Source organism: Ursus americanus, chromosome 11 (genome assembly GCF_024610735.1).
Source record: "Ursus americanus isolate L20-20 chromosome 11, mUrsAme1.1.p, whole genome shotgun sequence".
Classification (NCBI taxonomy): domain Eukaryota; kingdom Metazoa; phylum Chordata; class Mammalia; order Carnivora; family Ursidae; genus Ursus; species Ursus americanus.
The window spans coordinates 9,410,191-9,422,793 of NC_142137.1; the positions used below are offsets into that span (position 1 = coordinate 9,410,191).

The 12,603-nt window shown below is 38.2% G+C and overlaps 1 protein-coding gene across 3 annotated transcripts in view; it reads right to left on the minus strand.

Annotated features, from left to right (window-relative positions):
• Positions 1 to 12,603, minus strand: part of MDN1 (midasin AAA ATPase 1) — a 164,058-nt gene that overhangs the window by 106,687 nt on the left and 44,768 nt on the right. For 2 of the 3 annotated variants that reach the window (XM_087865316.1, XM_045807060.2), the window contains exons 16-20: positions 10,751 to 10,962; positions 3,718 to 3,821; positions 2,281 to 2,425; positions 1,695 to 1,791; positions 508 to 621 (exon numbers count right to left, since the gene is read on the minus strand). In XM_087865316.1, coding sequence (XP_087721442.1) covers positions 508 to 621; positions 1,695 to 1,791; positions 2,281 to 2,425; positions 3,718 to 3,821; positions 10,751 to 10,962 — 672 coding nt within the window. Of the gene's footprint in view, positions 1 to 507; positions 622 to 1,694; positions 1,792 to 2,280; positions 2,426 to 3,717; positions 3,822 to 4,996; positions 5,756 to 10,750; positions 10,963 to 12,603 lie in introns of those variants that run through there. The other variant, XM_087865317.1, reaches the window with a different exon arrangement.

Consider the following 12,603-nt stretch of genomic DNA (forward strand, 5'->3'; position numbering starts at 1 on the left):
TAAAATGCTTTGCAGTTTAGAAAATGCATTCTTTAAAAAGAAGAAGAAGAAAAAGGCTCAAGAAAGCACCAAGCCACATGGCCAATCTATACTGTCTTCAGCTAAGCCTCAGTTAATTCTAAACCTAAATCACTCACTGTATCAACCTTTTTCTCCCTGCATCCCACATAACTAGCATGCAAATGGCAAAAAGTAAGATTTCATCAAGACAGATCAAAATACAAACCATTCGCATTCCGGGGATGCAAACACCTAGCTACGAATACAAGAGTAATTAGGAGAACATTATCTAATTGTTTACATATTCTCATAGGTGGTAATTCTTAAGCTTTCAATGTAGCTTCATTAGGAAAAGCCATGGGAGTTCATAAGGTTCCAACTTTAAAATAGAATCTTAATGATAATCCTTCTCTCGTCAGAAGCAAAAAAGAAGTCATATATGTGCATGAGGCACACATTTTTATGTTCAGGTGAAAAGTTTATAAAGAGAAACCAAAGAGAACCTACCTGATGATTCCTTGCACTGTGGTCTTATTCACACTCAGTCCTTTCAGATAATCCACAATAAGAATTTGTAAATCTTCTTTACTTTCCAATTCTTCTACATAAAGTTCTGTGAACCTGTAAGACAATGATTACTAAATAACAACAACTTTTTAGGAAGTTAATACAGCTATTCTGGCAATAAAAAAAATACAAAATATAGGGGCACCTGGGTGGCTCAGTTGGTTAAGCACCTGCCTTTGGCTTGGGTCATGATCCCAGGGTCCTGGGATGGAGCCCCTCAACAAGCTCCCTGCTGAGCAGGGAGCTGGCTTTTCCCTCTCCCTCTGCCCCTCCCCCCGACTTGTTCTCTCTCTTGCTCTCAAATACCTAAGATCTTAAAAAAAAGAAAATACAAAACACAAGAAGTTATGTAAACTCATTTTAATTGTTTATAAAATATGAAAGCCTTTCATTTAGATACAAACCGACCATAATGAAATAAAATAAGACATTTATCCTTATTTTCAGAGGTGTTATTATAACTACATGTGATAAAAAATACATGCAACAACAAAAAGCACCCTCAACATTGAAAATAAAATCATTGGAGCAAAGGACAATACAATGCTTATAGTTTATAGAATTTTCCTAAGAAGGTTTTGTTACTTTTCTAATGGGGGGAGGAATCTAATAAAATTTTAAATAAAACTCAAAAGTCAACAAAAGGTCACCAACAAAAATAAGATGTGATCTTTTTCCAAATGCTACACACATAAAATACCAACAACCAACAAGGTTGTTAGTGTCAGTCAGTGTAAAAGGCCTTTTACAAATCACTGGCCTTACCCAAGAGGATTCAGTTCCTAAGATGCACTTATACTATTCTATGTTATACTGTATGTGAAGGTTTTTCTGATAGCTATAAGGTTATCTGAAGGAGGAAAAAATTTTATTTTCTACAATATCCGTGAGTCATTAACTGTCACTCAACCCAAAGGAAAAACATTTCCAGTGTTTTGGAGTCCTCTGTATTCCTACCACCTGATAAAGTAGAGGAATATGACAAATAAGGAAGGATTCCTCTTATCAGAGGTCAAGAAAGTTCAAGTATTGTTATGAGGTTTGGTTATGTTAATATTAACAATCAATCAATCAAGAGAACTTAAAAAAAAAAAAAAGTCCCCAGGAACCAGGCCATGTCCCCTTACCTGTTTCTTATTCCTGGTGGGAGATTTCTTTTGCCCACATCTGTTGCTGGGTTCATACAGGCAAATAAACGGAAGTCAGGATGACGAACCAGTGGTTCTGTTAAGAGAAAATTATAGATTCTCAACTGGTAACATCAAGTGATCAGCCACAGGTGCCCAGGGGAAGACCATCTAACTCCACAGAACCTCAGGCCAGGAAACCCTGTCTCACACTCAGCGGGCTTGGGGCTGGCTGCTCAAATCATCCTCGCTTTTTCTGAAACCAACTTCCAGATCTATGTACCAACTTAATCTTATGCTGCCCTTCCACTATCTTTTAAGGTATGGTTGTTCATTATTATTTATATTTTATCGCCTATTCACCATCATATATTTTGTCATTCAGTGTGCATGTCTATTACCTACTACCGAAATAACTTAAATTCTTATTCTTTGCATTCTCCATGTCACCTAACTTGGCAGAAATTAGTATTATGGAATGAATGAACACTGGGAGGACTATGTAATCCACCTAACCAAAGAATCTTACTCTAAAGAGGCCAAAAGTCCTGGCACCAAGTCAAACCTCAGTGGGATCAAGTGCTACCTGTATCTCCTCGATCCAGTAACACAAGGGAGCCAGAGGAACCTTCAAGTAAACCACTGAGACATTCTAATGTTTCTGGAGCAGCCAGATTAATCTCATCCAACAAGATCCATTCTCCCTTCTTCACGGCCTGAGCTAGAGTACCCTAAAAGAAGAGAAAGTAAACTGTTAAAAATACATTGCACATAAAGACACACTCACCAAGAGCAGGTATGTAAGCAGGGTTAGACACAAGAAGTGAGGGCAGACCTCTCATGCTCGATGAGCTTTCACCCTAAATGCCGAATGGCTGCCAGCTGGTTGTAAGAGCTAAGGACAACTTAACCATTTTTAATGTCTAGAAGGGTCAAGGGATTATCTCTGAGCCTAACAAAGGGGTGCAACAACCTAAATCATCTCAGTAGACAGCCGGTCAGGTAACTAATAATTTATAATGTATTAAATGTTTATAAGTACCCAAATGTTATTAAAAGCATCCAAAATAAATACAGGGTCAGGCAATGAGTATGCAAAGATGAGATAAATGACTAAGTCAAAAAAGTGTACTGGTTTTAATACACAGCTTTTCACATTTGCTGGAGAATATCAAAATAAATCTTTCCTCCTCTTCACTGATTTATCTCTTCAAGTTCTGTTTCCAAGAGCACTGAAAAATAAATCTTAAAATCCACTCAGTTGATACATCAAAAACTAAATTGTTTTAATTTATTAAATGGCTTTATACTTTTGTTTTCCTGATGATCCTACCAGAATCTTCTATAAATTTAACTGAAAACAATAAAACAGAACAAATGTATTGAATTCCAGTGTAATGCCAAGTAATGAAATAGGTATAAAACCTATTTTGAGAGCACTTGACATCCTAATTGGTTATTTTAAAAATAATCCCATTGAGATTAAGCATTGATGACCAAATTTCCCACAATGATGGACATGATTCAGTGACCTTCTCACTGACCAAAACACCACCTCAAACAAGAGGACTCCTTTTAGGGTGTAGTCTAAAGTATGTCACAGAAGAAATTTTTTAAGTTAAGAATTTAAAAAGCTTAAGTCATGAAAATTTAATTAAGTTGGTTCTTCCCACAAGGTGACAGGACAGAAAACAGTAGAGCTACCCATTTGCTACAATAGAAAGTGAGGCCTCAAGTTCCAAATCTACCCCCTGCCCCAACCTGTCACCATGAAACAGACTTCACTAGTTGTCCTCAACTGCAACTTTAAAAATAATGGTGCTCATCAAGGCCTTATCATTTCCATAAAGGACATTTTTCAGAAATCTTCCCCCCAAAGTGTTATTTCATTAGTGTTCATTAAATCTTAAACACCGAACACTAAAAATATCACCATAAAGAGAACACAAAATAGTAGCCTGCCTACACTTGCATTTTGCATCAAATCAACATTCCTTTAATCTAAATAACTGAACCAAAATACCTCTACAAATGCAAACAATAGAGCATTTTCAGTCATTTTCATCTGTTGTTGAGCATGGTTGAGTCTAAGACCAAATGCTTCCCATTTCTCTTTTAGGAGTAACCCTAGAAAAGAATAAAGACAAGAATGTAACATACATTTTAGGTTGTAATACACAGAACTTAAACCAAAAAACAAAACAAAACAAAACTTACATAAAAATCAAACATCTTAGATATATAAAAAAAAATAAATCCAAATACTTATATAATGTGCCAGCCACTACAGTCATCAGTTCATTTATATGCATATGTACATTAGCTAAATCTTTTACCCCTCACAAGACTCCTTTGAAGTATGTACCCTTTTCCCCATTTTATGGATTAGGAAGTGCAGAGATGGTAACTAAGCTACCAAAAGCCCTTTGGCTGTAGAATCCAGCTCTTTGGAAATAACTTATTTTCTAAGGAAATATGACTTATTGACCAATAGGTGGTACTCATACATCAACATGACCAAACATGTTTTTATGGAAATCATATCTAGAATCACAAGAGCAACAATATTTCATAGTCACCTTTGCCCTAAGTCCTAGAAAGCTCCGATTTATATGGCTTCATTCTTCCCCACACTCTTCTCCTAATTCTGTAAGGGAATTCAAGTTTGTCTGACTGATGCACAGCAAAGCCAATGGCGGAGACATCGAGTGTGCAGCAAGGATTTATTCAAGAGGCAGCTGAGTGAGGAGACTCCGAACAAGCAAGCCTCAAATCCGCCCTTCCCGAAGAAAGAGAGTCAGGGATATTTAAAGGCAAGTGAAAACAGGTCTGGGTAAAATGTTGCATTTGTGGTTTTAGTCTGCAGCTGCACTTATTATTGGTCCCATTAACCCCTTGGTTACTAGTTTCAATCCCCACTGTCCTTTTTTTTTTTTTTTTTTTAAACATTTTATTTATTTGAGAAAGAGCAAGAGTAAGAGAACACAAGCACGGGGAGTACCGGAGGGAGAAGCCGACTCTCCCCTGAGTAGGGAGCCCAACACAAGGTTCAATCCCAGGACCCTGGGATCATGACCTGAACCGAAGGCAGATGCTTAACCGACTGAGTCACCCAGGCGCCTCCCCACCCCGCCCCCGCCACCAGAACTGTCTTTTGATCATGATTCATTCTTGAGGGAACTGGGATGACAACAGCTCTAGCTACTTCCTGCTGAAACAGGGTGCAGTTTGGGGGTTTGAGGAATCAAACAACTTTGTGCCTTCTTGGAAGTATTCCCTGGTACTTGGCTTATAACATGTACCTTCTGCTTGACCAAAACAGGCTTCTTCTTTGGTTGTTTTGGAGCAATGTCGGAAAGCTGACATATCCAGCAACGAGACAAGCTACTAAAAGCAGCTGAAGTCCTTTATCTCCATGCAGCAAATAAACTTCATCAAGAATACGGAGCTTTACAATTGGGAAAGAGTTGCATACCCAACGTTCTTTCTTGTCACTACATCCCATTTTTCTGCTATGGCTGACAATCGCATTATCACCAGTCAATTCTTTCACAGAAATGCTCGGAAGTTCTAGACGTTTGCTGAATTTGTCGCTGGTGTAGGAAGTAGTCTCAAACACAACTGACTGGATTCTATCAAATTTCCTCATTCCTTTAAAAGCCAACTGCCTGATCTAAGTCTTGGATATAAACTGGTTTTTCTTCAAAGCCAAATGCATTAGTTCACTGTAGGGGTTGGCTTGTGACACCAATGACACTAGTAAGAAGGTGAATGCAGGAAATATTTAACTGTGGAGAAGAATATTCTTAGCAGGTGGATCCTGGAGTGCTGACATAGCACCTCCTACTCTGACCAGGTGGGTTCAATCAGCTTCAGTGGCCACCACCTGGGTACACCCCTCTGGTCTGTTTTTCTGCATGTCCACATAAAGATACTTGTGCAGGTAAAAAGCAGGAAATCTGGCCATTGTTTTTTTTCCTCTATTAGAGACACAGCTGTTCTTGCAGTGACATTTCAAGCATGTACAAACACCATCACCTGGTGTCCAGTCTTTATTGCTTGTGGATTCAACCTGCTGTAAAGTATACAGCAAATCAGTAACCTCAAGTAATCACATTCATCTGTTAGTCTGTCTCTTGAAAAACACCTTAAGATCTGTCGGGGAAGGGCACCTGGGTAGCACAGTCAGTTAAACGGCCAACTCTTGGTTTCAGCTCAGGTTATGATCTCAGTCAGGGTCATGAGATCGAGCCCCACGTTGGGCTCTGCATCAGCACGGAGTCTGCTTAAGACTCTCTCTCTGTCCCTCTCTCCCTCCCCCCATGCTCACTTGCTCGCTCTCTAAAAATAAATAAATCTTAAAAAAAAAAATCAGGGCTCACAAGAGTAGTTAACAAATTTTTGTTCCAAAGATGGTGGATAAAATCTGTGCTCAAGGTGTGCCACCATCCAAGGTTTGGGTGATCCTGGCTCTTAACGTGTTTTTGTCTTTCTTTCTCTAAGGTCGAAAGTCCCCTTTCCTTCCAACTAGCCCCATAAGCATGTACCGGGAAAGCGCTTCAACTCTGTTGAGGAGTTATCACAGTATAGTGAACGCCCTTATGGATGGTCACAAATTAACATTCTCCCCTTTCGATAAGATTTTTTTTTTCTTAGAAAAACATCACAATTCAACATTGTCTCTTCTTAGTCTGAGTTTAATTGCTCTGGACCTGGTAAGAAGTTTGCTCCATATTTCATAAACCAGTCTTAGTCTTGAGAATAGGTCAGTTCTGTTAAAACAGTTGCTTAGCTGTTTAGGAGGCAGTCCTGCAGGTGGGCTCTCAAAGTTAGGCCTGGTAAGGCTGCTAGGTAAGCAAGGTATCTGTAAGCAAGGTATCAAGCTGATATTTCCAAGGGGCTTTATTGGCTCCGTAAAGTCAACCTACTTTCTTAAAGCCATCTGGTCACATTTGAGTTCACGCATTTCACCCTCAAATATGACATTCGAGTCAAAGCCTTGGTAATATAACCAATGTTTCCAGTGCTGTCCTGTTACAAGGAGAACAGATTCTTAGAGAACTTATGCTAATAACTATAATTGCCATGAAAATATAAGAACTTTCATTGAGATTTTCTGAATTCTGGAGAAAAAAATGGTTCATATTTGTTTACAAAGAAATATTGTATTAAATTTCTGTGAGTCATAGGTTAAGAGAAAAAGTTTCCTTAAATCCAGAAGAGCAAACATTAGAGAGCCAGCAATATTTCAAACAAAAGTCATAAAAAATACAATCATTTTTCTCAATTCTTTTAGTCCCATGTTATTCTGCTTGAATCCAGCTTTTTCATTAGTTACAGAAATTTTTACCTAGTTCAGTTTTATGATCTTAAAGGTATCAAAAAACTGTATTTGTCAAAAGTCCTTTCCATGAATTGCCTTGAAGTTGAACCGTATTTGCAAGATCATTAGAGTAAAACAACTATAAGTGACAAAAGGCTCAAAAATGGCCATGGTTAAAGATCTGATCAGAGTTCATTATAATGCAGCTGACAGGGAAATTTGGTTATTACTGGGGCACACAACATTTTAATAATTAGAATTACAAGTGATGAGATTGTACCAGGATATATTAAAATCAACCTAAGAAGGTTTATCATCACTTATTTGATAAGGCTTCCCACGTAATGACATACCAAATAAGCCTGATTAGTAAAAAAGACTTCATTCGGAAGTTGAATTTTGGGAAGTTTGTCAGAAGTATCAGAAAGTTTTGAAGCAAACGCCAAGATAGGATTACAGATATTATGAAACTTGATTACCTATTTAGCCAAGGCAGCAATAAGAGATTCTAAAGGCAAATACAGAGGAATACAGACTTGTTAGCAACACTTAGGACTTTTAATATTGAAAAGATTCAACTTTCTTAAGTAATCAAGGACCTAATAGAGACAAAACATAGAAATTTTGTTTTTCTAAGCAGATTACATTGAAGATCAAGAAAAACCTTTATATACAATTTATTAGACCAATAATCTAAGGAAACTACCATTTTAACATGAAAACCTAATTCCAATTTTATGCCAGTATCCTGCCGATATTAACACTTACTCATTCCAACAAGATGAATTCTTTAAAAATTTATGAAGTCCCTTCCTTGTTCCTCCCTGTCATGTCCCATGTTGACATATACTTATCGGGACAAGGACATCCAGGGCACAGCATGGATCTAATTTCTTGTGGTGGGTGCAGTGATGTGCTGACCAGAATCTCCATCAGAAATGAAAGGTTCTCAGCTATAGGGGCACTGCCGACAGTCCTCAACTATGAGACGCCATCAGGGACTGCCTCGACTAAAGACAACTGCCTTGCCAAGGGCATGCCCTCTTCCCAGGGGGTCACATGCAATGACTATTATAAAAGTCCAGCCCCAATTTTGCCCAAATTTAGGATGGTTCTGAAGGATAATCCAAATTTGGAACTCCTCAGAGAATCAGCTAAGGCTTCTTTTGATACTGTATCACTGCTCAATTTCTGCCTAATCTTGCTCTCTTACTCTCTTTTCTTCCCCAGTTGTTGATCACGCCCTAATAAACTTTACATACTAATATCCATAATCTTAGTGCCTACCATGCACAAAATTCCTTTCCAAAGAGTCCCTTCTCACAAACCTTCTACAACTTTCCTTTTTACATACGCGTTTTTGTTTTCAATTTTCCCTCTTTAAATAACCAGTCTCACTTTCCTTGGATAGAGTTGTTTCCCTTATCATTTCCAGTAATTCTATGTATTAGAACTTTTAACTCTTAGAAACTTAAGTTTCTAGTAAAAACTAAGTAGTAACTAATTGTGAACTGTTTGTTGTACCGGCATTCCTTAGATTGGTGAATTTATGACACTTAAAAATTTTTAGAAATATATGCTTTATCTCTGCATGGCACAAAACATGTTTACTAACAAACCCAAATATCTTTAGTTTCTCTGTAATAGTAGGCCAAAATCAGATAAACCTATGTTTAGTAATTCATGTTTTATCTTACTGAGAAACGATCTAGGCATTTAGTGAATTTACTTAACTCATCATTTAAAACCTAGTGAAACTTAAGTTTTCGGTTATCAAAGATTTTTGAAAGCTACTGAAAAGTTTACCTATAAACCTTTTTACCCTTTTTTTTTTTAATAATCCTTTTTTTATTTTTTGAAGATTTTGTTTATTTATTTGACAGCACAAGTAGGGGGAGCAGCAGGCAGTGGGAGAGGGAGAACCAGGCTCCCCACAGAGCCGGGAGCCCAACGTGGGGCTGGATCCCAGGACCATCAGGACCTGAGCCGAAGGCAGACACTTACCAACTGAGCCACCCAGGTGCTCCCTTTGTTTTTTTTTTAATCTTATTTACATCTGTTTCTTCTGAACAGTTATATTTAGATTACCCATAAAAACTTTAAAAGACAAAGTCATTCGCCCAAGCTATATATATTTTAAATTTTTTTAATCAACTTATTTAAGTAAATCCAGGCAGAATAAATGTAATGCTGATAATTCTAAAGACACAACTATTTTAATTAAACCAACAACCTTAAATTAACTTTAATACCGAATATTTTTTCAGATCATGGAAACTTGAAAAATTTGGGTTAGTTTGTGTTTTTTTTTTGTTTTTTTTTTTTTTTTAAAGATTTTATTTATTTATTTGACAGAGATAGACAGCCAGTGAGAGAGGGAACACAGCAGGGGAGTGGGAGAGGAAGAAGCAGGCTCATAGCGGAGGAGCCCGATGTGGGACTCGATCCCGGTACGCTGGGATCACGCCCTGAGCCGAAGGCAGACGCTTTTAACGACTGCGCTACCCAGGCGCCCCAGTTTGTGTTTTAGAATGCCCAATTCTCATAAGCACTTGCCTTCAAACCAACTTAAATAGTACTCCTTTACAAACTAATTTTAGCAATACTATCCAGAGGTGGAGAAAATACCTCATATTTACAATACACATGAACACATACACAAATAAACAAGATGCAAACAAAATCTTACAGAACAAATCCAATTGCAAGATGGCATTATAATGGATGGATTCATTGATGATTCTTATCCAGAGTCTAATGAATATTATATAGCCAAGTGGTGTTACAAAAAAAAAATCATCTTTTTTCTTTCGTAAGTTCGTAACTAAACACTGCCCAAATTTTGGAGAACATAGCCCAGAGGGCTGCGTTCAGGAATCAAATTGTCATTTCCCATTTTCCAATTAGAATGCCAACAAAAGCTGCAGCAACAAACCAAATGAAGCCCCTAATGCCTCTGTGAGCGCTGGGTCCTTCCTAAACGTCAGGGCTTCACCAACTGGACCAAAGGGCTTCCTAATCAACCTTTTCATAATCAAGCAAGACAAGGAGGCTAAGAGAGCCACGCCAAATGGGAGGAAGTAATAAGCTCACCAAGATACATCTGTCCAAACCAAAAACCATTTCCTTGCCACAACAGCTAAATTAACCACTGTGGGCTGGCAGCACCCAGTCAGGGTAGGGCCTTGGAGACAATTCCTAGGACAAAGAGCCTAAGCAGCTGCTTGAACTTGTCACCAAATTCTTCTTATCAGCGCAGCTCATGAACCACTGGCAAAAAGCTCCTGGCTGGCTCACCAAATTTGTACTAAATCCAAGTTCATGTGCCTGACACACAGCAAAGCCAACTGAGTACGCAGCAAGGAAAGGGGTTTACTCAAGAGGCAGCCAAGGGGTGCTGGCTGGCTGTCCGTACAGCATGCAACTATTGATCTTGGGGTTGGAGGTCCAAGCCCCACTTTGGGTGTAGATTACTTAAAAATAAAATCTAAAAAACAAACATAAAAAAAAAAAAGAAAAAGTGGCAGCCAAACATGGAGATGGGACAACAAGCCTTGAATCGGCCTCGCAGGGGAGTGGAGTCAGGGATGTTTAAGGAAAAACACTGCAGCCTCATTTATTAGTCTGTAGCTGTGCTTATTAGTCCCATTAACCCTTTGGTCACTGGTTTCAATTCTACTAATTAAGCCCCAGCTCCATGGCCTCCCACTAGCAGTATAAGTCCTATTCTTACCAGTTTCACTTTCTTTTCCATCCTTGTTGACAGCCGACTTATGCACATGCTGCATTAGTCTGAGGAGATCATGCCACCGTTTCTGCCTGTAACAGGTCTGAATGTGCCCCAAGAATGTAAAGTTTTGCTTCTTGGAGAATGTCTGGGCAAAGAGTTCTTCAAATGCCTCCCGTAAGGGCAGCCAAATAAGCTTATGGTCCACCGGTTTGTAACTGAAACAAAAGGCAAATGTAATTCCCAAACTTCTGAAGCTAAGAAAAATTAGAAATCATGTCTTAGAATATAGGAATAGGTCTAAGACATCATTTAATCAAAATCAGGAATAATAACCAAAATATATTTTTTTAAATCTATGTTAAAATTTGGTGTTTTTTTTTTAAGATTTATTTGAGAAAGAGAGTGAGAGAGCAGGGAGGGGGGAGAGGGAGAGAAATCCTCAAGCAGACTCCTTGCTGACTGCAAGCCCAACAAGGGACTCAATCCCAGGACCCTGAGATCATGACCTGTGCCAAAATCAAGAGTCGGCTGCTAAACCAACTGAGCCACCTAGGTGCCCCAATGTTAGTTTTAAATTATAATCTATTTTCTCCACTCTCAGTGTTCGAAGGGCTTATACTGAAGGTAAAAACTAGTATTAGATAAACAGTATTACGGAAAAAAATAGAAATTCCTAGTTGGACCGTGAGAGGCATGTCACTTATTTTACTAACATATTTAAATAAACATCATGTATAGCACTTAACGATAAACCATATTTTATTTAGATGGACTTAAAAGTTTTCAGGATATTTTAGAAGAAAATACAACATCTGAAATTGATTAACTTAACCAAAGTGAGCACAGCTCATGGCTTCTCAACTGACAGGGGAAGGATATTGTTCTTAAAGAGACAGAAACGGGGAGGGGGTAATGGGGGAAGCAACAAAATCTTAGACATTACAATGGTACTTAATGCCCATGTACCTCAGTTCTCTCATGTGTAAAATGGGGTAATAGTCGGTGCCTCATGGTTGCTAAAAAGGCCAAGTGAGTTAACACAACTAAAGGATTCCAGGGAGCCTGGGTGGCACAGTTGGTTAAGAGTCCCACTCTTGTTTTCGGATCAGGTCATGATCTCAGGGTCCTGGGATCAAGGCCTGCATCAGGCTCCCTGCTTAGTGCTTGAGGATTCTCTCTCTCCTTCTGCTCCCCATCCCCCACTCCGCTCTCTTGCTCTCTCTCTAAAATAAATAAATCTTTAAAAAATAAAAAATAAAGGACTCCAAATAGTGCCTAGAACATGAGTACATATAAGAATTGGCTGTTATAATTTTTAACATTATTATTATTAACATTATTAATCGGCTCAAGTCTATTGAATTCTTGAAAGAAGTAGCTTAAAAGAAACATTTGTTCATTTAAAGTGGAGCATAGTGGCTGAAAGAGTTAACTCCATAAATGTCAATTTTTCAAGTGATGAAAAAAATTAATCAACATATTCAGAAAAGAAAAAAATGAACCACAATACACGTACTCAGCGGGAATCAACCTGACACCCGAGAGAACAAAACGCTGAGAATGCATGTAAGAATTCATTTGAAAATGACTAAAACAAGAAAATGACTCTCTAAAACTGTAATATGTGAAAGAACATAAAACAGTACATGCTGAGTCACTGAACTGATTTAACATTTGTCTTCATTTTAGAGTCAGGATTCCAAGTTTATGAGCATGCACTTCTGCCGTGCTCTCTTCTGTGCAGATGTTTCTATGGGTAGCAAGAAAGAGGACGTGAGCTGGTGGCCTTTCCATTTCTATGAGATCTAATTAATTTTCCTCTTATTTTTTTCTTTCCTTCATTGCCAACTTCTCTA